The 27,417-nt window shown below is 48.2% G+C and overlaps 2 protein-coding genes across 4 annotated transcripts in view; one reads left to right on the top strand and one right to left on the bottom strand.

Annotated features, from left to right (window-relative positions):
• HSF1 (heat shock transcription factor 1) overlaps positions 1-10,284 on the bottom strand; it is a 41,118-nt gene extending 30,834 nt beyond the window's left edge. For both annotated transcript variants that reach the window (XM_081012678.1, XM_081012679.1), the window contains exon 1: positions 10,123-10,284. In XM_081012678.1, coding sequence (XP_080868804.1) covers positions 10,123-10,239 — 117 coding nt within the window. In that variant the 5' untranslated portion in view covers positions 10,240-10,284. The remainder of the gene's footprint in view (positions 1-10,122) is intronic.
• A 4,364-nt stretch (positions 10,285-14,648) lies between these two features.
• BOP1 (BOP1 ribosomal biogenesis factor) overlaps positions 14,649-27,417 on the top strand; it is a 63,504-nt gene continuing 50,735 nt past the window's right edge. Inside the window, exons 1-4 of one of the 2 annotated variants that reach the window (XM_081012615.1) lie at positions 14,649-14,985; positions 15,028-15,069; positions 16,535-16,717; positions 23,989-24,108. In XM_081012615.1, the coding sequence (XP_080868741.1) occupies positions 14,899-14,985; positions 15,028-15,069; positions 16,535-16,717; positions 23,989-24,108 (432 nt within the window). In that variant the 5' untranslated portion in view covers positions 14,649-14,898. The remainder of the gene's footprint in view (positions 14,986-15,027; positions 15,070-16,534; positions 16,718-23,988; positions 24,109-27,417) is intronic. The other variant, XM_081012616.1, reaches the window with a different exon arrangement.

The raw sequence follows: 27,417 nt of genomic DNA, 5'->3' as shown, positions 1-27,417 counted from the left end.
CTGGAAAAACCCCAGAAGAATGGGGTTTTTTGGGGGGGAGGGGTTCAATTTTTCCATTACCCCCCTGGCAAAACTTTCCTATTTCTACACTACTCTTGGTCCATATGAATATTTGAGCAATAGGATTCTTCAGGAGGCCTGTGCAGTATGCCGGTGTGGCTTGTTTAGTATCCTAAACCTGAGGAACTCCCTGAGCCAAAGCCCTTTGAGAAATCCACACAGGCAAAGGGTTAACCACAGATTTGCAGGGGGAGCTGAGCAGCTATTGTAGGCCTGCCAGATGCAAAAACCCGCCTGCTGTAACTATGGCAAAGTGGGCAGAGAGATGAGGCAAAAAGGCAGCCCATGTCAATGGCTGGAAGACTGTGTGGCATCTGCTGATCTTACTGCCTCAGTAGCCAGGCTGCCTTCTTCCTAACTCAGCCACAGAGTTCCCAAGAGGTGGAGGGTGGAGCAAGAGGGGAGGACAGAGAGGCAAGGCAGTCGGCAAGAATGTGTGGCTGACTCACCCAACATTCCTTAACTGGTGCCAACCCCACTGGATAGCACGGCAGCCCCAGAGTTTCAGCTACATACACAGGAGCCAAGTTTCTTAGCTCCACGGCAGACTAGGGAAAGACCTATGAAGTGAGGGACCCAACAGTGCCTGTGGTCTGCTCAGTGTGTCCCCATGTGAAGAACGGATAAGCTAAAACCTTGAGATTTACTTGAGTGCACTGGCCAAGGCAGTAGCTAACTGGGGCTCTCTTATCCAGAACTGGCATGCCTTCTCTTTGGAAATGCAAAGACAGAGGGCAGAGGGAAGTTGGAGCAAGGCACTGATAAGTGCCCACAAACAGCACATCTCTTGATGCACTGCAGGTGGCCACAGGCCTCCTCTTGCCCTCTGCTTTCTCCATATACAGTCAAATAACACCGAAAACTCAGACGTGTTCTGGTTTTCAAATGTTTTTTGGAAACCAAACATCCGATGAAGCTTCCGATTGAGTGCAGGAAGCTCCTGCAGCCAATTGGAAGCCGCACCTCAGTTGTCAAACCTTTCAGAAGCCAAACGGGCTTCTGGAACAGATTCCGTTCGACAACCGAGGTTTGATTGCAATTTTTTGTTTTGTCTTAACCACATTTTCCTTCATTTGAGGAATTTCCCTTCCCTCCTGCATGCTCACTTGAGCCAAAGGGCTGCCCAGGAACTCCAGCTTGACAATAGCCATCCCAGCTCAGAATTGCCTCAAGACTAGAAGCTGTCCAGCAGGAGCAATATTTCAACCTTTGGCTATGCGAAAGGCATGCAACCATTTTTACTGAGCAAGATGACACAACTTCTCTGTCTCACATAGCAGGAATTTTATTATCAAAATATAATAGTCTCTACAGGAGACAAAGAGAGAGAGAAATTTCAATCTGGCAGAGTGATATAAAATAGTGAAAGGCTTTTTACAACTGGATTTTCTTTCATGGCAGGAAAAAGCTCTGCCACTGAGTCATCTTCTTTTTAAGACAATTCCATATGGTGGGAGAACAAAACCAGCTAATGCCAATACTAGGATAGGTGGGAACCAAACCAGACCAGCTGTAGACAAATCACAACCCTGCAACAAAAGCGTGCTAGCTCCGGAGCAAGAGGACGGCATCTCGGACCACCCAAAAATGCAGCAGAGAAGGATGCACCGACCGCCAAAGCCCTGCTCACATGCACCCTGCACCTCTCCAAGGTTGCCTGTCCTGGGCGAGGGTCTGCTACAAGAGCCCCGTCTCTGGAGCCACCGCTAGCAAAAGGATCACTTGGCACATTGCCCCCAAGCGCAAGGTCACCCCCCCCCCACATCTACGCCAGGCCCTTCCTAGTCACTCCAAACACCAGATGTGGGCTTATCCACACAAGAGGCTCCAGCTTGAAAGGATCAGAACACCACTGACTCAAGTGGAAATAAATACCATTTGCTACACGAAGTGCCTAAAATAATGAGGTGCTGTACAAAGTTTTAGTACGCACATGGCCTTAGATCACTCAATACCAAAAGCCAACAATAACCAGGGTCTTACTGTCCACTTATTTGCCTTCTGAAAAAGCCAAGATTCAAGAGTCTGGAGGGACGGGGCAGCCTCATGCTGGAAGAGACAAGGTGCCGAGTTTTTCATTTTCTGTCATTTTAAAGACAGCAAAGCCAGTCTCTGCAGAAGGTGAGATGTGAAGGGCCCAGAAGGGGGAAAACACAAATTTTAAAACGGGGGAAAGTTTTCTTGAATTTTCCTGAGGATTATTTCAATTATTCCCCAAGGAAAACCTGGAAATTTTGGGAAACACTAAAAAACAAAAACAAACAAAAACACCTCTTATTATTCTCTCCTACTGGCCCACTTTTTTGGGTGGGGGAGCAGTTTAACCCTTGGATCACATCGGAGTGCTGAAGAAGGATAAGGAGATTGCAGAAAAGCCGAATGAATTATTTACATCTGTCTTCACAGCGGAAGATGCAGAGCAGATTGCTGCGCCTGAACTAACTTTTGCAGGCAAGGAGTCCCCCCCCCCCCCGACCCCAAGGATCAGTACTGAGAGCTGTGCTTAACTTGTTCACAAAGGACTTAAAGCTAGGGGTGAGAAGTGAGGCAGCCAAGTGCGTTGATAATACCAAACTGTTTGAGGTGATAAAATGAAGACAGACTGTGAAGAGTTCCAAAAAGATCTCCAAAAGGATCTAATAACTGCACAATAGATTCCATTCCATCAGACTGATGGGGCAGCAGCACTGCAGGACCTCCTCATTGCTTCTGCTGCAAGACCACAAACATTTGGGTCCTCTCCAAATCGTTTCACTCCTGCTGCTCACTACAAGGTCTCTGTAACTAGACCAGGGGTCGGCAAAGTTTTTGTGGCTTGGGCCGGTTCACGGTCCCGCAGACGCTGCGGTGGGCCGGAGTGTGCGTGCGTGCATGCGCAAACACTATTTCCAGTGCGGAGGAGGCATGTGCAGCTTCCCACTGGCTGCAGGAGCTTCCTTCAGCCAATGGGAAGCTGGTGAACATCGCGGAAGGCAGTCCCCACTCTGCTCTGGTTTAGCACGCCGCATGGGAGCCAACCGAGTGGGCGGTGGGGGTCCATGGGCCAGTTAAACGACTCCCACGGGCCACTTGTGGCCCATGGGCCTTAGGTTGCAGACCCCTGAACTAGACAAACGCTGGCTCCCTCGGCCTGAAAGCGAGATGAGTGCCGCAACCCCATAGTCACCTTTGACTGGACTTAACTGTCCAGGGGTCCTTTACCTTTACATTTTTACCTCTGTAACTAAGAACGAGTGCCTGAGCTGACTTTTTTCATTATCCCTTCCAGTCTGTTTCCCTTTTGTTGTGTGTCTTAAGATTGTGAGCCTGAGGGAGAAGACTGCCTTCTTATCAATCACTGTAAGCCACTTTGGAAGACTTTTTCAGCTGAAGCGTCTTGAATGTATGTCAATTCTCCCTCCAGGATGGATTTGATTTAAATCAAATTGATTTAAATCACAATTTAAATCACTAGTCAGTAAGACTTTTTTACAGAAAGACTCATTCTTGCTGGTATAATCTTAATATTTACAACTGCCCCAAATAATCTTACAGAAACCTCTGGAAAATTCATTTACCAAAAAAATTAAACATTTGGACTATAATGTAACTTAAATAGAAAACTATCTTTAGAAAGATTTTTCCTCCCAAAGCATTTTATTTTTAAAAATGTGATTTAAATTTTAAAAATCTGGTTTTTGGGTTTGTTTGTTGATTTTTATCCACCCTGTCTCCCTTCCACCTAACCTTCCATTTTTACCCTGAAAAAATGATCACACACAGCAGGGCCTTTTGGCTGTGACATCTGCCTTTATGAATGCCTAAAGTATCAAGGAAGATCCACCTGGCCTCATCATTTGTTAAGAATTTTGCCTTTTGGCTTGGCCTGTGGAAATTGTTGGTTTGTGGTGCTCTTGCTTTCACTTTCTGCAGATTAATTTTTACCTGCTGGTCTAGTGTTGTGTGTGTGCTGCTGCTGCTGCTACAGCCTTTCACTGTTCTCATTTTTCATTTGTTTATTGCTTTGTTGGTTGCTGTTTAAACTTGGTTTTTTTATTTTTAGCTGCTTTGGCTGCCTTGCCAAAACAGGAGGGTGTGAACTCTTTGAAATTAAAATCCATTGCACATTATCTGTCACCATCAATCAAAACTTCAATAAGGTAGATGAGTCAGAAATCTAACATCCAGGTTTAGGGTACATTTCTAAATTCTGATCTTGGCAAGTTGCAGCCGACCTCAGATTGACTGAGTCAATAAAGGCACTTGGGAGAGCTACATGAAGTCAGTAAAACTTAATTTGGCATATGACACAGACCATGTGAAGAGGCCATGCTAGTAAGCAATAGTATATTTATTATTTTATTTAGAGTAATTGTACCCTGTTCTTCAGCCAAAAATGCTCCCAGAGCAGCTTACATGAAATCCCTACCTACAGGCTAATATGATAAATAAATAAATACACAACACACAAAGGAAAATGGACAAGGAGGAAGAGGAAGAGGAAAATAAAATTCAAAACATAGGCACCAACTTCTCCTATACTGACCAGCTGGCATAGTTCAGAGGCTGGAGGAGCCTGATGGAGCTGGCTAGCTGCTAAAGGTGTCAGCGTGCCAATCAATACACAATTATTAGTAACATAATCACAGGGCACTTTACAATATACACCCATGCCTTGCTTACAAGGGATACTTCTAACATATATGTTCACCACATTTTATCAAGACTGCAAGGAATCTTCCTAGTTTATTAATGGAGGCACATTTATAAAGTGACAGCCTTCCGCTGAGATAGAAGCTATCACACAAATCAACTCCAGATCGGCTGTCACTTTGGTCAGCCCACAAAATTATGACCGGGAAGTCTGAAGATAAAGACGGAAAGAATACTTGTCTCTGGTTTCTAACCCTGTACATACGGAGGCCAAGGAAGACAGTCAACACATTCGCAAAGGGTCTGCTTCTCCTTCCAGTGGCTGCTGGAAGACCCCGTGGAGCTGAATTTGAGTGGGCATGGGGAGAGAAAAGGAACAGAATTCCATGCTGGATATATCTCAAAGTCTTTAAGGCGCACCTAGAAGTATTCGTTCCACTAAACCCCTATTCAACAGTTAATCTTATGGCAAGGCCATTTTGAAGGGAGGGCCTTCGGAGGTGGTAATGGTGGGCCAACCTAAGACACAAGAAATTACCAGCTACCAGTTATAGCGCCAAAAACTAAGCCCCTGCACCTTCCACACACTCCACCCAGTTTTGCAGCTGGATAACGTCCTTAAATGGGCGGCCTTAACACACCTTCTGCCAAAGTCAGAAGAGCCATGACTTGATTAACAAAGAAAGAAACCACTACTTGAGTAGAAGTTACAAACAGGCAGCATTCCTGGACTAGGGTATTGCTTAGAGGGGTGGCAATATTAATATTTTGTATATTTATTTTGGATCCTATGATTTATGTGGAAATTGTTCTGTTTGGTTGTGTACTTTTTGATGTTTTGTTTATTGTTTATGACTACTTTCATTATATTTGTAGTTCTGTAATTTTTTAAGCCGCCTTGCCTCTGAAGTAATCAGAAATACTGGGAGCAGCTAATCCCTTTCCCCTACCCCTAACTAGGGTTATGGACTTTCACTACTATTTTTTTAAACGAATACAGGATTATTTGTATAACTCTTTTATTTATTATTTTATCTATATTATAAAATTGCCTTCCAGTAACTTTTAATATTAGTATGAAGTCCAAAAGAGCACAAGTAGTTTAGCATCTCTATCTGGCAGCACTGTAAATTAATAATAATAATAATAATAATTTATTACTTATACCCTGCTCATCTGGCTGGGTTTCGCCAGCCACTATGGGCGGCTTCCAACAAAAGATTAAAAATACATTAAATCAACAGTCGTTAAAAGCTTCCCTAAAGAGGGCTGCCTTCAGATGTCTTCTAAACGTCAGATAGTTGTTTATTTCTTTGACATCTGATGGGAGGGTGTTCCACAAGGTGGGTGCTACTACCGAGAAGGACCTCTGCCTGGTTCCCTGTAACTTCCCTTCTCACAGTGAGGGAACTGCCAGAAGGCCCTCGGAGCTGGACCTCAGTGTCCGGGCAGAACAATGGGGGGTGGAGACACTCCTTCAGGTATACAGTGATACCTTGGGTTAAGTACTTAAGTCGTTCCGGAGGTCCATTCTTAACCTGAAGCACCACTTTAGCTAATAGGGCCTCCTGCTGCTGCCACGCCGCCGGAGCACAATTTCTGTTCTCATCCTGAAGCAAAGTTCTTAACCCGAGGTACTATTTCTGGGTTAGCCGAGTCTGTAACCTGAAGTGTATGTAACCCAAGGTACCACTGTACTGGGCCAAGGCAGTTTAATGCCTTAAAGGTCAGCACTGACACTTTGAATTGTGCTCAAAAATGTACCAAAACCAGCTGATGACATGGCTCCCCAAATCTCTTTTCTGATGAGAGCAGCTTTTGCATCTCATTTGGAAACCAAGGACCCAGAGTCTGGAGGAAGAATGGGGAGGCACACAATGCCAGATGCTTGAAGTCCAGTGTGAAGTTTCCACAGTCTGTGTTGATTTGGGGAGCCATGTCATCAGCTGGTGTTGGTCCACTGTGCTTCATTAAGTACAGGGTCAAAGCAATCGTCTACCAGGAGATTTTGGAGCACTTCATGCTTCCTTCCGCAGACGAGCTTTATGGGGATGCTGACTTCATTTTCCAGCAGGACTTTGGCACCTGCCCACACTGCCAAAAGTACCAAAACCTGATTCAATGCCCATGGGATTACTGTGCTTGATTGGCCAGCAAACTCGCCTGACCTGAACCCCATAGAAAATCTATGGGGCAATGGCAAGAGAAAGATGAGAGACATGAGACTGAGCAATGCAGAAGAGCTGAAGGCTGCTATTGAAGCATCCTGGTCTTCCATAACACCTCAGCAGTGCCACAGGCTGATATCATCCATGCCACGCCGCACTGAGGCAGTAATTGATGCAAAAGGGGCCCAAACCAAGTACTGAGTACACATGCATGCTTCTACTTCTCAGAAGTCCAATATTGCTCTATTTGCAGTCCTTGTTTTGCTGATTTCATTTAATATTCTAGTTTTCTGAGATTGTTAATTTGAGGTTTTCATCAGCTGTACGAAATAATCATCACAATTATAACAAATAAAGGCTTGACATATCTCGCTTTGCATGTCATGAGTATATCTCATATATTAGTTTCACCTTTTAAGTTGAATTACTGAAATAAATGAACTTTTCCACAATATTCTAATTTTCCGAGTTTCACCTGTAATCCACCATTTGGTTACCACTGCAGCCAACTAGGCGCCCCTTCTTAGAACCCAAGAAGTAAGACCTCAACACAATGCAACGCTCCTGCTATTGTTCCCCAGCAACTGAGGTTCAGAGACAGGCTGCTGCCTGTGATTCTCTCCCAACAATAGTATTTTTTTTTTACTTACAGAGAAGAGTGGGATTTGCCCTTCTCTTCAAGCAACTATTTCCTCATGTTAATGAGAACATGGCTGTATAAAACCAACATTTTCAATCCTATAATTAGGTCATCAATCCTATAATTGGGACTCCATGAATTACTTCCCGCTGTATTGAATTAAGCTGCTGTTCATTCTCATTAGGTTGATGCTTACTTCAGAAACCCCTCAAGAGTACAGAAGAAAAGAATGAGAGGCTTTGCTTTCCTGCTCTCAAGGACTTCAACCTAAATCAAACATCTGAGATGACACAAAAAGTTTAAAGAACTAAGGTTGCACTGCTAACTACACATACCTCAGAACAAACTAAACACATGCACAGATTGATGTGCAAAGTCAACAAAACTTTGTTTGAGGGAAGCCTGTATTCCAATGGGGTGGAACACTGTGGATATTCCTGTTTCATTTCTTTACATAGAAGCGTTCTGTACTGGGTCACTGCCTCTGAAACAGAATAAGCTGGACACAACAAGCACCCTTTGCCACCCAGTGGCCCTCTTGCTAAGACTCAGGCAAGTGCTCCTTATGACAGGAATTCCCAATATGTCTTTTGGTAGGAAAGGAATGTCCGTGGGGGGAGAGGGGGAATCTAACTACACACTTTCACCTTAGAGAATTGAGAAGAAGCAAAGAGGTCAGAGTTATGCATTCTCCTCTACACCTCCTGGCATTAAAGCTGAACAATCTGGAGAACAGATACTGAATCTTGCTGCAAGAGACATAAACATTCCCACGAAAACTAGTGACCAGCTTCACTCAGCTGTGCTGGAACCACAATGCTTGGAATTCTGACCACAACCTTGACACTGAAAAAGACAGCTAAATATAAACTGGAGGTTATGTGATTGGAAAAGGTCACAAATGGTCTAGAATAAAAAGGCAAACAGGAACAATGTGGTAGAAAGAGCAGGGGGGCAAGGAGAAGATGACAAAACCAGCAAAGGATATGGGAAATCAATGGCTACAATGATAGGGAAGAGGCAGGAAAGGACCAGTAAGTGCAGCCTGTTGGCAGGGGCCAGAATTACTGTAAAGAAATACTGATCTCTGTAGCCAGAATGACATAGCACCAGGGAGCAACCAGAATGTGGACACTGCCTGCAGATTGTGGCCTCCGGTCAGCATGGGCTCCTAGGCCAGCGGAAAGAGTTTCTAACCAAGACTGTCTTCTAGGCTGCATCAAGAGAAGTATAATGTCCAGGTCAAGGGAAGCAATAGTACTGCTCTATTCTGTGTTCATCAGACCACACCTGAAGTAATGTGCCTAGCTCAGGGCACAGCAATTTAAAAAGGATATTGACAAGCTGGAACATGTGCCGCTGGCAACCAACATGATCAAGGGTGTGGAAACCAAGCCTTATGAGAAGTGGTTAAGGGAGCTGAGTATGTTTAGGTTGGAAAAGAGAATTGAGTGGAGATATGATAGATATCTTCAGACATCTTGAAGGTCTGTCATGTGGAAGATGGACCAAGCTTGTTTTCTCCTGATCTGGAGGACAGAACCTGAACCAATGGGTTTAAGCTACAAGGAGATTCTGACAAATCATCAGGAAAAACTTTCTGATGACAAGAGCTGTTTAGAGAAACAAACTTGTTTGGGAGCTGTTCGGCTGTCCTTGGAGATTTTTAAGCAGCGTTTGGATGGCCATATATAATAGATGCTTTAGTTGAGAGTTGGACTAGTTGACCCTCAGAGTCCTTTCCAACTCTATAATTCTATGATTCTATTATTCATATTGGAAAACTTGAAAATGTACTGCATATTACCATGGCATCTTTTGAATCTGCAAAACTTCATTTCACCTGTAAGGTGAAATTCAGAAACGCAAGTGCAAAATTCGAGTGAAAAATGGAAAGTAGCATTAGCCATTTAATGGTACTCGTCAACAGCCAATAAACTCGCACTTTATATTGATTCTACAGCCCAAACCCATTCCCACAGGGATGGGGGACCTGTGGCTTTTCCTATGTTGCAGGACTCCAAATTCCCTCACCCCAAACAGCATGGCTGCTGACCAAAGCTACAGTTTAATGAAGTCTGGATGGCCAGAGATTTCCCTTCCCTGCAGCATGTTGAACGACACTTGCTGTCCGTGACCCAAACACCGGGACAACAAGGCCCAACTATACATGAAGCCAAAACAGTAACATAAGTTTCCAGGTGAAACCACGCGCTCCCTTCCTTCATCTGGAAACGCCAGGCAGCCCTGCCAGGGGATCGGACGGGACACCGGCGAAGGTCCCGACGCAGGAAGCGGCGCATCTCCTGCGCCCCAGGCCGGAGCCCAGAGACCGAAGAGTCGGGCAGGGGCGGAAGAAGGCGGCTCAGCCTCCGCCTCGCGAGGAGGACATCCCGGGTTCAACCCCCGCGGCCTCTCCTGCCCCGCCGCCGCCGCCGCTGCCAGCCAGGGCCGGCAATAGCGGGGCCGATGGGCGAAGGGTCTGGCTGGGAGGGAGGCGGCTTCAGGTCCGCCGCAGCCCGTGAGGGAAGGCCCCGGGGAGCCTCCGCCGGGCTGCGATCCGTGGGGCGGGGAGGGGAGGAGGGCGCCCCCCCGAGACCCCCGCCCGGCCCCCTCCCTCACCGGGCTCCAGCAGATGAGCGGGTCGGTCTCCGGGTCCTCCACGAGGGTCCACAGCTTGGTGAGGAAGGCGGGCACGTTGCTGCCCCCGCCCGCCACGCCGCCGCCGGCGCCCTCCATGCCGCCCCTCGCCGAGGCCTCCGCGACCCGGGCCGGGCCGGGCCTGCCTCCGCCGCCCGCAGGCGAGGCCTCCCTCTCCGCGAAGAGCCAGGCGCCGCCGCCGCCGCTACCCCTCCTGAGGCTTCTTCCGCCGGCCCCCGAGAGAGAGAGCGGGCCGGGGTGGCGGGGGGTGGGCGGGCGCGGCGGCCCCGGAGCAGCCTCCTCCCTGCGCCCTCAGCCCCTCAGAAGGAGCCCGGCATGGCCGCCGCCATCTTGTGACGCCAGATACACAGGCAGCGCGCAGGCGCCGGGAAGAGGAGAGGCCCCGCCCCCCTCGCGCCTGGGCGGCCGGGGAGGGGAAAGGGCCGCCGCGCGCATGCGCCGCCACTGGCTGCTGCTGCTGCTGCTGCTGCTGCTCTTCCTCGGGGCTCCCTTGCATCTTCTGCGCGAGGCTCCCCCTTTAAAATACACGCTTTGCATGCACAAGCAATGGGGTGTGTATATGGATAGAGATTGTGCAGGTTTGCATATATATCAGTCCGTTCTGCCCCTATTGAATTTAGAGGGGGCGTGGCACGCAGAAGAGGGTGAAACTGCGGAACTCCCGCCCACTGGAGGCTGTGATGGCTCCCAAGCAGATTCGTGCGGGAGAGGGTTCTCAAAAACTCGCCAGGATGGGTACGCTCTTCCCTTATGGCTGGAGGCAGCAATGCTTTTAAATCCCAGCTGCTGGAAACCACAGGAGGGAAGAGCTGCTTTTGTGCTCAGGTTCTGCTTGTGAGCTTCCCAGAAGAGGCTCCTGCCATCTTTTTATCAATCTCTAAGCTATCCTGCAAGTCTTCCTTGGCTGGAGTGGTTAGGGTTAGGGTTAGCTTGTCTTTATACATACTCGCAATGGCTCACAAAATACCATTAGCATAATACAAAGGTAAAGGTAAACGGACCCCTGACCGTTAGGTCCAGTCGTGGCCGACTCTGGGGTTGCAGCACTCCTCTCGCTTTATTGGCCAAGGGAGCCGGCGTACAGCTTCCGGGTCACGTGACCAGCATGACTAAGCCTGGCGAACCAGAGCAGCGCACGGAAACACCGTTCACCTTCCCGCTGGAGTGGTACCTATTTATCTACTTGCCCTTTGACGTGCTTTTGAACTGCTAGGTTGGCAGGAGCAGGGACCGAGCAACGGGAGCTCACCCCGTCGTAGGGATTCGAACCGCCGACCTTCTGATCGGCAAGTCCTAGGCTCTGTGGTTTAACCCACAGCACCACCCACGCCCCTTTATCATAATATACGCAGGTTAATTTAGTTTCCTATGCATAGAAGGTATATAATACTTTCAGACAATTTGCAGAACATCTGCAGCGCTTCCAGTCCAGGCCCCGATTATCTTTCTTTTACTCGGCCACCTGCAAGCCATTCTGCCTGGCTGATGCGTCCAACTTGTTCCTAGCTCTTAAAATCCCCCCCTCACTCTGGTTCCACCTTTAATATTACAGATGTTGGGAGGAAGGAGTACTGGAGCTGGGGTGGGCATGGTTACAACAACCGTGTAATGGCGGCCATTGTTAATGCAGCAGGTTATAGGTGTGGTGTGGATGAAGCTGGTGCGCATTTGCTGCTGCACTCACCCCATACAAACAAAAAATCCTCCCCTGTACTTTGCAGGAAAGATAAAAACTGCCATCTGGATCAGACCAACGGCCCAACTAGTCCAGCATCCTGCATTGCAGAGGGTTGGGCTAGGTGACAATTGGGATTCCATCCAATTAATACGATTCTATGATCCTCTGATCCTGTACTCACATTGGCCAACCAGATACCCCTATGGCGGTGGTGTCCAAACTTTTTTCAGAGGGCCAGATTGGATGAAGTGAAGGGCCGTGGGCGCTGACCAAATGACCAACTGAAGTTGTTTTTTAGGACTGAAGTTGTTGAGTTTGTTTTTTTTTTTTTTTTTTTTACCCTAGGGAATAAACTGCCACAGGGGTTGGATTAAACCGACCGGTGGACTGGATTAGGCCCCTGAAACGGACTTTGGACATGCCTGCTGTTATGTACTGAAATTCTCACCCTGGGCCAGCAGGGGAATACTGTAGATAGTTTTCACTCAGGTCCACATATGCAAATAAGGAATTGAAAGTGACGTTCAGTGATTGGATAGTTACAGAAAGTTGTTACTGTTGCATTGTAGTGGAGCTCTTATAGGCAGGCTGGTTGAACCCTTCAGTTCAGTTCTGTTCTGGCCTGTGAATAAACAAGAGCTGTTTGAAGAATCGCTGTGTCGTCTGATATGTTCACCCACAACTTAACACCTGCCCTATGGGAAGCTGCAAGCAAAATTTGAGCACAAGGGCACATTCCCTTCCTGTTGTTCCCTGCAACTGGTATTCTCAGAAGCGCTGCTTTCTCATGTAGACAGAGCATGGCCTCCATTGGCCAAGCCACCCATGAGGCAAAGTGAGGCAGTGGGCAGCAGATCCAGCGGTGCTCTCCTTGGAGGCCAAATCTGCCTGGCATGCTGCCTCTACAGTGGCCTCTTGGCCAATAGGTCTCCTCCCACCCTTGTTTCCAATGTAGAAGTTTATTCCCTGCTTGTGCCTGATGTAGGTCTTCACTTACCCCTTCTTCACAATAAAAAAATTTATTCCAGTAGCACTTTAGAGACCAACTAAGTTTGTTATTGGTATGAGCTTTTGTGTTGTTATATCAGTGTGCATGCACACGAAAGCTCATACCAATAACAAACTTAGTTACACGGCTACCCTTCTTCACAGACAGGTGTAGGGGAAACATTTTGTGGTTTGCCTCAGGTTCCAGCATGTTGAGCCAGCCCTGCTAGGAGCCACTGATCTGAGTATTAATTGAGAGTTTCCCTCATTGTCCAAATTACGACCAAAATTCCATGCGCTAACCTTGTGCTTCATTACTTTGCGTATAACTGTGCCGTGTGTTTCAATGATTGACAGCAGTCACACAAAGGGAAAGGAGGAGAGCTTTTCTTTTTGCTGCTAGCTTTCATTGAGAAAGGGGGGGTTGGTTTGGAGTGACAGCTGTCTGTTGCTCAATCACAACTATGCTGAAGTCTTGCAGTTTTCTATTGTTTAAGAACCAGTAGTGATGTAAGTGAGAGCTGGACCATAAAGAAGGCTGGAGAATGGATGCTTTTGAATTCTGGTCCTGGAGGAGACCCTTGAGAGTCCCATGGACTGCAAGAAGATCAAACCTATCCATTCTTAAGGAAATCAGCCCTGAGTGCTCCCTGGAAGGACAGATCCTGAAGCTGAGGCTCCAGTACTTTGGCCACCTCAGGAGAAGAGAAGACTCCCTGGAAAAGACCCTGATGTTGGGAAAGATGGAGGGCACAAGGAGAAGGGGACGACAGAGGACGAGATGGTGGGACAGTGTTCTCGAAGCTACCAGCATGAGTTTGACCAAACTGCGGGAGGCAGTGGAAGACAGGAGTGCCTGGCGTGCTCTGGTCCAGGGGGTCATGAAGTGTCGGACATGACTAAACAACAACATTGTTTAAGAACATGGAAGAGCCTGCTGGATCAGGCCAATGGCCCATCTAGTCCACCACCCCGGCTCTGACAGTGAACGTGGTGGAAATATAATAATAATAATAATAATAATAATAATAATAATAATAATAATAAATTTTAATTTATATCCCGCCCTCCCCAGCCAAAGCTGCTGTGATGGCAGCAAGAATATTATCAGCACAAAAATGGAAGCAAGAAGAATTACCGATGATGGAAGAATGGCGGATGAAATTGATGGACTATGCAGAATTGGATAAATTAACTGGAAGGATTTGAACTGTGGGACCAGAGATTCTTAGAAGACTGGAGTAAATATACGAACTATTTGAAAAGTAATAGTATTGAACAGATTACACTAGTAGGACTGTAAGAAGTTTTGTAAGGAGAATTATATGAAATATTACAAGAAAGACAATGAGGTGATTAGTTGGTGACAATTAAGAGTGATAGATATATTAAGAAATTCAGAATAAGTGATAAAAGACGGAAAATCATCAGAGGTGTTGACAGAAGTCTAAAACAACGTATAAGATAAGAAGTTATGTTATGTGATTGTTGGAAATGATATGTTAAAAAAATTATAAAAATATTTTTTTAAAAAAAATATATATATATACCCCTTGTAGCGAGCAGCTTTCTCTACGGACAGCTCTCATTTCGGAGGAAAAAGGGAAGGAAAAGAGTTCCAAAGTTAGCCCGGAAGCTGCTCTCGATGCGCACGTCTACCCTTCGTGTGTCTATGTGCATCAGGGTCCCTTCGAAGCCATAGACTTACGCGATCGTGGCGCCTGCGCAGTAGGCGCGATTTTTTGCAGCTCGGGACTATGGGGCGCATGCGCGGAGCTGAGATTCAGCCCGGCGCGCGTGTGCTGACGTCACAGCTTCACCTCTGACCTCTCCCCTCAGGTTTCACCTCAGACCCGTTTTCCCCGCCGCTATTCGAGTCTTATCGCTGAGGCGAAGACGGCGACGCCGCCTCCCTGAGGGAACCGAAGAGAAAGCGCGCTCGGCTTGGAGGCGGAGGTCGCGCGAGGGAGCGAGGGGCGGGGCGTGCTCCTTCCCGGCGCGCCTGCGCACTGGCCGGCAGCTGGGGCGGCGAGCGCACGCGGCGGGGACGTGAGGCGGCTCTGAGGGGAAGCATGAAGGCCGCCGGGGGAGAAGGGAGCAGCCGGGTGAGGGCCGGGCCGGGCGGGGGGGGGAGAGAAGAGGGGCAGCCCCTCCCCCACGCGAGAAGAGGGGGGCCGGGAAGGCCCTCCGGGGCCGGGGACCTGGCCCGCCCCTGCCTCATGCCAGAACAACAGCCCCGCGAGGTAGGTGGGTCGGGCTGAGAGGCAGCTGCACGTGGCCCCGTGGAGGATTCGAACCCAGGCCCGCCTCAGCCCTTGCCCCGTTCTGCTCTCCCCAAGAAGCGCCTGGAGAGCCAGGGCAGGCAAGACCCTGGGGGGCGGCTGCCAGTCAGAGTGGGCAGTGCTGGGTCAGGCGGGCCAGGGGCATGAGGTGTGGGGTGAGGCCCCTTCACGTGTTGTGTTGTAAATGACCTTGTGGTCCTCGGATGAAAGGCACTATCGAAATCTAGTGATGGGGATGAGGATGGTGCCCCAAGTGCTCCTGATGAGCAACAGTCTCTGGCTTATCGGGAGGCAGAAGGGCTCTCTGGGCACTTGGCACCAACCTCATCACCATTACTAAAAAAAATAAAATAAATTCTTTTGGGAAATGAAGCCAGGGCAAGTTCTTTACAATACAGTGGTACCTCGGGATGCAAACGGGATCCGTTCCGGAGCCCCGTTCGCATTCAGAAGCAAACCTAACTAGCAATGGCACGTCTGCGCACACGCACATCGCTTTTCGCCGCTTCTGTGCATGCATGTGACGTCATTTTGAGCGTCTGCGCATGCGTGAGCGGCGAAACCCGGAAGTAACGTGCTCTGTTACTTCCATGTCGCCGCGGAGCGGAACTCGACATGAAGCATATTCAACCCCAGATATGACTGTACATCAAGCAAAACTGGGCCATTTTCTTTGGCGATCGCTTGTAGCCAAGTAAGATTGTCTTCCATGAACACAGTTTTAACATTCAGTGCGTAAGTGACTGTGGAGGCCAGTTCTGGATCCACACGTCCTTCCACAGTGGGGACATTGGTGTCCGGGCGGGAGTTGATCCCGTTGTGGATTTGCCAAGCGTGCCTTCCTCTTAGCACGTTTCTCCCTTGCATCCTGAGTTCAAGTGTCTTCAAAGCCCAGGACACCTTTGGTAAAGGCTGTTCTCCGATTGGAGCGGTCGCAAGCTAGTGTTTCCCAATTGCTGGTGCTTAAACTACATTTTTTTTAGATTTGCCTCGAGAGAGTCTTTAAACCTGTTGTTGACTACCACCATTACGCTTTCCATTTTTAAGTTTGGACTGAAAAATGGGTAGCGATGCTGGAAGCTGGGTAAAATTGTCTCAAGAAGAACTGGGTCTCGCATTGTTGGGTGGGTAGGTTGTTGAAGACAAGAGGCATATCTGAATGGCAGGGTATAAATTTCTGGTGCCCAAGGCAATTATTGGAAGGATGGTAATTAGTTATTGTCTCTGCAGCCTATTGACATCACAAGTGATGCTTGTAACATTGTTTGGGAGAACATTTTGGCCTACAAGGGGATGGCGATGATGATGATGGTTTATTAAATTTTTATGCTGCTTTTCATCCGAAGATCACAGGGTGGCTTACAATATAGGGAATTGCCACCGCTGCTAGTACACTCTCCTAATGCTTTCTGTTTCCTTCTGGCAGCCTCTCCTCAGCACCCTTCCCCTCGAGGAGCAAGAAGGGCAAAGTGATGATCTGACGGACAGTGATGAAAGTGTATTCTCTGGACTAGAGGATTCTGGGAGTGACAGCATCACAGAGGATGAAGAGGAAGACAGTGGGGTCGAGGAGAAGTCAGAAGGCGTCTTGCCCCCTGAAAATATGCTTGTAAGTACAGAATACCCTGGAGTGCTGCATCTATGGCACTGTGTCTTTAGGTGATTCTTTTCAGGAGGGAGGTTCTGGACAAAGAAATCACATATTCCTCCAGTGGCAACGCTTCAGAGATTGTCATCCTGTCACTGTTCTACACATACTTAGCGTTTCTTCATTTCATAGAATTGTAGAGTTGGAAGGGACTTGCGACGGTCATTTAGTCCAACTCCTGCAAGGTAAGAATCTTTGCCCCAAGTGGGACTCAAACCCACAATCCTGAGATTAGGAGCCTTGTGCTCTGCCGTCTGAGCTATCCCTTCAGTTCATATGTCATGCTTGTCATTTTGCAGTGAAGTTGGTTTTCCTTGGGAAGCTTCCCGTTTAAGAAGTTCAGGTGCACATACAATGTTAGGCAAGCTCAGCAGCTTCAAAGCTGTAATTCATGTTTTTCAGGTGATTGTGTGCCACGCTGTGCAAGCAGAGTTTCACTTATGCAACAGAACTTCCCCTTTTCTCCCTGTGCAGCCCCAAAATTGCTCTGGAAAGTGTATTCTGGGGGTGCATTGAGGCTGCAAGGAGAGAGGATGAGGAAGAGCCATTGTGCAAATGGGAGTACAGTGGTATTTGGGGTTACAGACGCTTCAGGTTACAGACTCCGCTAACCCAGAAATAGTACCTTTGGTTAAGAACTTTGCTTCAGGATCAGAACAGAAATCGTGCAGTGGCGGCAGTGGGAGGCCCCATTAGCTAAAGTGGTACCTTAGGTTAAGAACAGTTTCAGGTTAAGAACGGACCTCCAGAACGAATTAAGTTCTTAACCCGAGGTACCACTGTATTGTGCAGTTGGAACAGCAGCTTTGGATGCAGTCCTATGGGAAGCATGCACAGTTCTCTGGTTGCTAACATAGAGGCTAGGGCTTGCCGATCAGAAGGTCGGCGGTTCGAATCCCCGCAACGGGGTGAGCGCCTGTTGCTCGGTCCCTGCTCCTGCCAACCTAGCAGTTCAAAAGCACAAAGTGCAAGTAGATAAATAGGTACCGCTCCGGCGGGAAGGTAAACGGCGTTTCCGTGCGCTGCTCTGGTTTGCCAGAAGCGGCTTAGTCATGCTGGCCATGTGACTCAGAAGCTGTACGCCGGCTCCCTCGGCCAATAAAGCGAGATGAGCACCCCAACCCCAGAGTCGGTCACGACTGGACGGTCAGGGGTCCTAACATGTATTAGTAAGCCAAGAGTTTTCAGTTCCTTTGGTTTTTTTAACATTTAAGTTATGTCTGGAAGGGGTGCGGAAACTTCAGCTCAAGGTCCTCATGCCCTCATAGGCAGCCTTCCAGCGGTCACATGTTAATTGTGGGTGAAGCAAAGAATGTGACTTAGCTTTGTATGTTCTAGCCATGCAAAAGTAAAGGAAAGCACCTCCATCCAGGCAAGGAAGAGGCATTAGCACGTTCAAGGACACGTTCCAGCCAGGAAACTGCACCTCAGGAGGGTGCAGGGGAGGGCAGGTAAGGGGTGTGGCCTGTGGACAGTCTCAAGGGCCTCTCAGAGAGGTGGCAAGGGAGGAGCTCAACTTCTCTACCATGGATATAAAGGAAATATTTACATTTATACAAGTATACCAATTTTTTATTTTTACATAGCATTTAAATATCAGTAAGTATGCTTTAATTTCTCATCTCACATGTTTTAGATCAAATACGTGTGTTGTATTGGTACAAAATGTTTAACGTGGGGTATCTTTTTTAGTTTTGCTTACTAAATACAAGTAAAATAAATGTGCTAAATTAGATTACTTTCTAGAGGGCATCAGAAAATATCCCAATGTGAACTAAAATATTATCAATGCAAATTGTTCTAATATGCCCTGGGGCATTTTCCAGATCAAAATTTTCTGGAAGACCCATATCACTGTCACATTGCAAGGTATCTTCCTGAAAAGCAAAATAAAAGGCTTTAAATAAATAACAAAGCAAACAAATTTATATGCATGTGCAGAGAGAGAGACATCCTCAGTGAAAGAACTCTGTTGCAACCTGGATGAGCTTTTCTCCCATTGAATATAAAATGTGCTTTCCTAGGGAAGAGCAGGGATGTTTTATTCTTGGTAAGGATATACTGAGGGGAATTTCCCCCCTGACATAATCATGCAGATACCTAAAGGAGAATCAACAATTGCCATTCAAATGTTTTCAACTTTATGTTTTATCCATGGTGTTTTGATTTTTTAAAGCCACCTTTAGTCCCGGTTCTGGGGAAAAGGCGGGATATAAATAAATATTGCCATCCCCAATAGCTACTAGCCATGATGACTGTGTTCCACCTCTGCTGTCCGACGCATTAGGCCTATTAATACTCCTAATATTGGGAACTGCAGGTGGGCAGAGTGCTGTTGCACTCATGTCCTGCTTGCAGGTTTGCCACAGGGATCTGGTCACTGAGAGAACAGAATGCTGGGCCATTGGTGTGAAGGAAATTCTTGTATCTGTGCTGAATCTTCCAACGTTCTGCTTCATTTCACGCTCATGAGTTCCAGTGTTGTGTGTTAGAGAGAAAAACATTTCTCTGTCCTCTACCTCTATCCCAGACATAACTTTATAAATTTCTTATTGCGTCCCTCCTTACTCACCTTTTCTCAAAATTAAAAAGTCCCAGACACAGCAACTTTTATTCATAGGGGACTCAATCCATCCCCTTGATTATTTTGATGGCTCATTTCTGAACCCTTTCCTTTTTGAGATGAGCTGACTAGGCAAGCTTTTCAATATGTGGATTGACGTGCTTACTTGAGTAACTGGTTTCCGACAGGCCTCCTAGTGCGGTTGGCATATTTGCATTCCCATATTTGCATTCCTATTAGGACTCCCTGATACGTTGATCTGTGAGGCTTTGCTGCTGTCCACGATCCGACCTGTTTTGCCTAAGAGAACATGTCAGTGCCTTTCATGCTCTGGCCTTCCTGTTGCAGCTGAGCTGAGCAGCTGCTTTTGGCGTGTGGGGCTCCCTTCCCTCTCCCAGCATACAATTTTCCCTCTGGCTCGGCTTTAGACAGTAAGTTTCTTCGGTGTCAAGAGCCTGATGCTCTGTGCATTGTAAATAAAAATAATAGCAAATAGATAGAGATATATATATGCGCAAGGCCTCTCTGCTTCTGTCATCAGCCTTATTCATCAGGGCTTGGCAGTCAGTCAACTTGGCAGGGATCCTGGGGAGCATGAACGTGTAGAACGGAATAGGCAACCATCAGCCGCCGGTGGAGATGGAAAGCTCCTGTGCGTGCTGCAGCTCTGCCGCATGCTCCAAAGTTGGGAATTCTTCTATATTGTTACTGGTGGGTCTCCTTCCTCAAGGCAGAACCTCCTCTCTGGTGCATAGGAGCAGGAGGAGGTGGAGGAAGCCAAGGAAGACGCTTCACCCAGGGCTTAAGAAACTTCCCTTGATTTTGCTGGCTCAGGAGGGATAAATTTGTGATAAATAGATGATTCTTTGTCCCTGGAAGGCTGTCTTAAGTTGCAAGCATGCACAATTCTGTGGAGTGTTCAGACACAAAACAGCGGGAGGCAAGGCAGTTTCATCTTTGGAAAACTCCAGCAGGCCTTCAGCCACAGTGGCCAGCTTTTGCCTGGGTAGTTCATTGGGCGACAGGCTGCTGGCCTGAGGAGCCTGGGTGCCATTGCTGTTCTGTTGTGAAGCTCAAAGGCTGGCCTTGGGCACATCCTTGTCTTGGCTTAACCTACCTCACACAGAGTTAGAACTGTAGAGGCAATATGTGTGTGCTGGCCTTAGCTCCCTGAAGGAAGGGTAGGATTCAAGTTTCAAATAATGAAGAGGGCACTCGACTTCACAGACCTCCGAGGAAGCCGGGTGGTAAGGAAGAGAGGAACTTGCATCCCTCTAACCTTGGCAGGGAGGGAGCTTGGTTCTGTTCCAGTTGGCATTGGAGAGTTGCATGGGACCAGCATCCTCTGCACAGAGGAGCTCAGCCCTGCTAGTCCTGGATTTCCTTGGTGATGCCCCGAGGTGCCAAAGAGAGAATTGAAGAAGCACTTGTAGGGCTTCTGACGAAAAGGCATTTGTCATGTTAGAAGAGCTTTCATGGTGGACAGTACAAATGTAATAAATATTGCAGCACAGTTTTCAGATTAAAGGAGTCATACAGACGGTTACCGAAAAGCAGGGAAGAGTTGCAGAACAGACCCTTGTGCCACCCGTTCAAGAACTGAACTGTCTCAGTGGCTTCCATGGTGAGTTTTCAGCACCAGCCAGTGCTTCTCACCTGGCCACAAGCATTGCTGAATCAGCAGATGCAGGCACAGCGGCTCACAGCCTGACCTCTTCACCTCGGAAGCCCTGGCTGCCGCAGCTGCTGCAATTACTCCTTCCGATTGCTTTTCCTGGCTGTCTCTCCTGCCCCTCTGCTCCCCCCTGCACATTCCTTTTGGAGTTGCATGCTGCCCTCTGGTGGCCTCTTTGCCCACCTTCCTGCAGGAGCCTCTGAACTGACTGCTCAGGGCAGGAAGCAAGGCCCCGTTTTGTGTCCATTAATCAAAAATGCAGAGAGTGTGGCTGTAGAAAAATCCAAGAACAAGACGGCTGTGCAAGGAGGATGGTTCCCAGCACGTGTCAAGGCTAGGTGTCACCAAGGGAATTCTTTTACATGCCTCTTGATAAAAGCTGCTTGGGAGAACCTTACACTTCAACTCACCTAAGCTGAGAGCCCTACCCTACATCTCCTGAGTCAGGAGGGTGGCACAAGCCTGCCCCTCCATCTTGAAAATGAACAGATGAGTATCAAAGCGTGAGCCTTGGAACGTTCTGCCAGAGGAGAAGCACTTGCTGGTGTTGTCTGAAGAACCCACATCAGCCTGCCTTGTCCTAGCTCTCTTCCAGCTGATTGCCAGAGGGACATGAGCGCAGCTACAGAAAGGGGAGCTTGGTCATTCTAGGGGCGCTTTGGATTGTGGGTGTCTCCACAGCAGCATTGCTCCACATGTCTTGTTCTGGAGGTGCACTGAGAGGCAGCTCTGGTGCCTGTGAGGGATGAGGAACTGGGCAGTCTTGCTAGGCCAGGGTGCCCTTGGCAGTGACCCTGGGCCTCCTTGGCATGACCTGGCAGGTCGCCAGGGTGGCTTGCTGCACCAGTGGCCCATTTCTGCAGCATGGGGCTCTGCTCCAAGCTCATGGAGTGTTGGGAGGAAGGAGAATTAGGGGGGGAGAGCAGGAGAGACAGACAAAACCTTCTCAATGCCAAAAGCCTGGGAAAAAACTTACCTCCGATCTCCTTTTTTCAAAGACTTTAATAAAGCCTTTGTTTTTGCTGTAATCCCATCTTCTAGTTGGCCCTGTACTTTCTAGGCCCCCAGCCCCACTTTCTCCCCTTGGCCAGAAGGGTGGAAGTCAGAGAGGGGGGCAGAAAGGGCTGTGTTATGGGTTGCGTACAGCAGAAGGTGATCACACACTGTGCAGATTTTACTGCTCCCAGGAGGGGTGCTTTGTAGGGCTGCTTTTCTGATTATTCTGTCAAATCCTCCGGTAAAGCCCACTCCAGGCTGGGTCCCCTCTGAGCGGGGGAGGAGGGTGAATCTCTTTAACAGGGAAGGATGTGCAGTTCTGCCTGCACCCGCACGCCAGGCCAAGGCGTAGGTGCAGTCTGGAACGCCAGGCCCGTGGGCTGGAATCTGGCTGGGGCTGGATCCTGTCCTGTCTCAGATCCTAAGAAGAGCCCTGATGGACCAGACTAAGGTGGTTCCATCTAGCCCAGCCTCTTATTGCCAGGAGTGGCCAGCCAGATGCCTTCAGGAAGCCCACAAACACGGCATAGAAAGTAGGAGCCTTCTCCTGCAGTTATTGTATATGCAGACGCCTGCTGCCTCTTAGCTCATGGCTGCCGATAGGCCAAGCCATCTAAAGTACTGAAAGTTTCCATTCTGTCCATGCGTAAAGCATAGAGAGCACTGCTTTCTGTATCATCTGGGGTTTGCACAGTGTGGTCTAGGTAAGCCTTCCCCCCAAAAGTGCCCTTTGGCTGCTTTGGACTACAACTCCCAACTGCCCTAGGCAGCATGACCAGATGATGCTGGGACTGATGGGGTTTGTAGTCCAAAACAGTGGGGGGCTCCCACCTTGAGGAAGGGTGACCTATATGCAGAATTGCCCATCTACCTCCCTGACTTTACATAAGGAGACTGCCATCACGACATCCTCTGACAACTAACTTGGGGGATTCATTCTGCATTCTGCAAATAAATGCTTTCTGTTGTCTGTCCTGGATCAGACCAGTGGCCCATCTTGTCCAGCATCCTGTTCTGACCGGAGACAAACAGACGCCTGCAGGCAGGACGTGAGCACAAGAGCCCTCTCCCCCCTGTGGTTTCCAGCAACTGGTATTCATTCAGCAGCCTCCCGGGTGTGGAGGTGGAGCATTGCTTTCATGGTCCCTCCATCTGTGGAGGCAGAGAATGGCCTCCATCACGACTAGTGGCCATTGAAAGCCTTTTTTCATGAATCTGTCTAATCCTCATTTAAAGGCATCCAAGTTGGTGGCCGTCTCTTAACACTTGTGCAAGTGAGTTCCACAGTTTAACTATGAGCTGCATGAATAAGCACTTGGTTTCATCTGTCCTGAATATTTGAACATTCAACTTGATTTGATGCCTGCAAAGTTCTAGTGTTATAAGAGAGGGATAAAACTTTTCTTTGTCCACTTTCTCCATACTCAAATATCTGTCACATGGGACTGTCACACGGAAGAGGGAGCAAGATTGTTTTCTGCTGCTCCGGAGGGTAGGACTCAAACCAATGGCGTCAAGTTACAAGAAAGAGATTCCAACTAAACATCAGGAAAAAATGTCTGACTGTAAGAGTTGTTCAACAGTGGAACAAACTCCCTTGGAAGGTGCTGGACTCTCTTGGAAGGTGGTGGTTTTGAAGCAGAGCTTTGATGGCCATCTGCCATGGATGCTTTAGCTGAGATTCCTGTGTTGCAGGAGGTTGGGCTAGATGACCCTTCCAAATCTACGATTCTGAGATTCTCCTGGGAGAGGGTGGCTGCAGGTCTCAACTTTGTGGACTGTAACAATTTCTTTTTCATGTGTTGAGAGGGAGCGCCAGGATCTATGTAGTAGAAGACCTTAGCCTATAGCCCAAGGGAGGGAGGCCCTCACTACACTGAGTGTTCATTGCTGGCCATTTTGTGTAGTTTGGGAGGTCTCCCATGCAATTGTGTAAGACACACAGCCTCTCGCTGCCTGTACATGGTAACTCTTTCTACCATCCTGCTTGTCTTTCAGGCTGAAGAGGTTTCCAAGAAGAAAGTGCGATCGCACCGTAAGATCAAGGGCACAGAACACAATCCACAGGAGGAGCCACTCTTGCAGAATGAATATGTGGAAGACAGCTCCGATGAGGAGGTAAGGTGATCTCCTGTGTTACTCTGTGGGCAGTGATGGCTTGCCAGGGCAGCCTATGCAGTGCTAAACAAATCAAGGTCTCCTGCTCTTTGAATGAAAAGTGAGCTGGCTCCTTGTGTCTCTGTGTTTCCTGTGTGCTTTTTCAGCCACTGCTGACCCAATTTTTCTGTCATATGGACATTTGGCTGCATGGGTTACACTGATGTTTGTTCTTTACAGAGGAACTGGTGGTGTTGGGGTGAGGAGAGAGAGAGAGACTGACAACATCCTGCAAGAAGCTTAAGAGCAGTGGATAAGGCTGTTAGTCACACACAGGGCCCAGAGAGGTGGATTATGGGGTGGCTCCAGGGCAGTGAGAAAAAGGCTGGTGGAGGGGGGACAATTAGGTTGGCTTGTGCCTGCAAAGTTGCAAGAGGATGTGTGTGGGATTTGAGGCAGGAGGAGGACCATTGTTTACCTTTCCTCAGGCAGAATGTAAGAGGCTGCATTTTCTGGGCTCACGGTCTGAGGAAGAAAAAAAACTGATGGTTTAGTGTTGAACGCTAAGTAACTGGACTAAATTCCAGGTGAATGAGGAAGGTAAATGGTGGTAAACCCAAGTGAGGAAAATATTGACAACGCTGAAGAGAGGATAATTGGATAGACGTCGCAGCAGAAAAGGGTCTGGAGGTTACAATAGGTAATGCACTTCGAATGAGCCCTTGATGGTCTTGTTGCAAAATTGCCAAGACCTCTTAAAGTTGTATTCTTTATTAACTTTCTATACCGCCCTTCATCCAAGGATCACAGGGCAGTTTACAATATAAAAACACAAAAATACATACCATTGTGACAAACAAAAACAACACCTCCCCTCCTCACACACGCAGTTTAAAAGGCCGTAGATTGTTTAATTATCCAAAGGCCTAGGAAGAGAATGTTTTTGCCTGGTGCCTAAAGATATGTAACGAAGGTACCAGGCAAGCCTCCTTGGGGAGAGCATTCCTCAAACGGGGAGCCAACCCACAGACCTGCCACAAAAGATGCTGATTTCAGGGGACCAGGTCAGTTCATATTGGCAGAACTTCTTGAGAAGTTGCGGTCCTGAGCCATAAACTGCAGAAATAATCATGTCCAAGGGCAGACACCTAATCAAGTTCTGGGCACTCTGTTTCTAGGCAGTTCAGCGCAAAATAGTGGGAGACTGTAAAGAAAGACCTCAAAAGAGGGGCAGGAGCTCTGTGTGGTGTATTTAGCATGCACAAAAAGCTAGCGGGTGGGAAAAATACTGCTCCTAGCAGGGTGGAAAGTTCAGAAGTGTGCAAGGAAATAGGGAGGTCTCTGAGTTTGAGACACTGGGGCAGAATTGTTCCATGTTGACTGTTGTGGCCTGAGTGTCATGTAGCTCTGGTGAGTCACATGGACACAGCTGTTTCTCCTTGACAGAATCAGCACAAGGAGGTGGCTTTTTTGTTTTGTTTTGTTTTTGTTTTTACAAAAGTCTGCTCTGTAAGACATAATTGAATTATTTGTTGGGATTTTAGTTGAAGAAGACAGGGATTTCCTTGCTGCCTTTGTCATTCTTGTGGAAACATCTGCCCTGAGTAATGCAGTGGAATAACTTGTTAGTTCCTTCTCAGCAAGCAGAATGTGGGTCAGCATTCCTAACCTCCTGTCACCTCCCGAGTCCTTGAACTCTCTCAGTTTCTGGCTGAAGGACAGGAAAGCTCCCTCCCCATTCCCCTGTCCCACCAGCCTGCCATTGGTTCTCTCCAGTTCTGCTTTCTCAACCAGCAGCCTGATCTCTTTCCCACAATGCCTGCCACAACAGCATTAGCACTGCCTGTCATTCCTTTTTAGCAAGCGTGTGGCTGCATTTGCAACTGCTTGCCTCCAGTTCCCATTCTTCCACCCGGTCTATCAGATTCCCTATGTGGTAGTCCCAATCTAAGCAACGGAAGCACCTTAAAGACTTGCTTAAAGCTGGCTGGGTTCGTCTTCTGTGAAGCAGGAAATGAGGGACATCGGGGGGGGGCAGGTTTGTGAATGTTGTCAATCCAGAGAAGGACCTGATGGCGTTTACTAATACCCAAGAGCTGGATGGTAAGGAGTGCATTCTGGAGGGTCTTCCTGTCACTTTGAGAGAGGCTATTTGAATCAGCAGCCAGTTGGGAAAGACTTGGGACAGGCTTCCCTATCAAATTCTCGTGTAGCTTTTAGTCAGTCAGAGCCAGCTGCCCAGGGTGACACAGAGGAGTGCTGCTTGCATATGGTGTTGTCTGAGTGGGATGATTATTTGGGGAGTCTGAGTGGGTGAGGCCACAAGAGAGCAGGGGGCTTGGACCTGGACTTGGCATCCCAAGGAATGAAATCCCTGCTTGCCTTTCTGACCCAGCACAGTCATGCGTTCAGGGCATCCACAGACTAGAAGCCCACCTGGTCTGGAGCGGGAGCTGCGGAAGTGCCGGGTCTGGAATAGAGATTGAGAGCGTAATGAAATATATGGCCATACAAAACGCACGCTTGTGTAATGTCTCGAGCATTACCCAGGGACACAGCTCTTTCATGTCTGAATCCAAGGTCTCTCCCTCCCCAGCTGGTCCTATTTCAGGGCCCCATTGAGGGGAGCACTGATTCAGAACCTGTTGACATCAGAGAGGCTTCCAGTGGCTTTGTTCCTGCCTCCCTCTCTTTCTGTAATTGCATTTATCTCTCCTCCAGAAGAGTCTTGATGCTGCTGCTTCCTGTGCCCAGGACGTGCGCTTCTCGCTGTGCATTGTAACCCCGAGGCACAAGCTTGCTCCCTTGAACTCTAGATTGGCAAGGCCAGTGTCCCCAGTGCTTCTGGTTAGAGACGCAAAGCTTCGGGTAATTAAAGTCCCTCTATCTTCAGGCATGAGGACTGGGAGCCCAGAAGGTTGTTTCAAAGAGCCTAAGGACACAAATTGAAAAACTCAGGTTTAGCAAAGAGCTTTGTACTCCTGATAGGTTGGAACTTAGAAGTGTGACAATCCCTGCTCTGGAGTCTTCCAGCCTACATTCAGAAGAAAAGCTTGATGATCACACTGAGGATAATAAAATGGGCGTATAAACCCAGTGATGGAAGCAAAGGATGAGCTTCATCACACAACCCACTCACTTACCCTCTGTCTCCTGCGGGGGGAAATGGGACTGGCCCCCATTGGAAACAGGATGCTGGGCTTGCTGAACCCGTAGCGTGACTCAGCCTGGCAAGTGTCAGATTGTGAGTGGCTTGGCGCCTGTCCTGCGCAGCTGCAGGCTTGGCAAAGTCCACCTTTGGGGATGGGCATAGAACGGAGGCGTGGGGAG

This window comes from Podarcis pityusensis (genome assembly GCF_964106645.2).
Source record: "Podarcis pityusensis genome assembly, chromosome: 7".
Lineage (NCBI taxonomy): Eukaryota > Metazoa > Chordata > Lepidosauria > Squamata > Lacertidae > Podarcis > Podarcis pityusensis.
The sequence above is the reverse complement of the archived record's forward strand: the minus strand, read 5'-3'. Positions and strand labels throughout refer to the sequence as shown.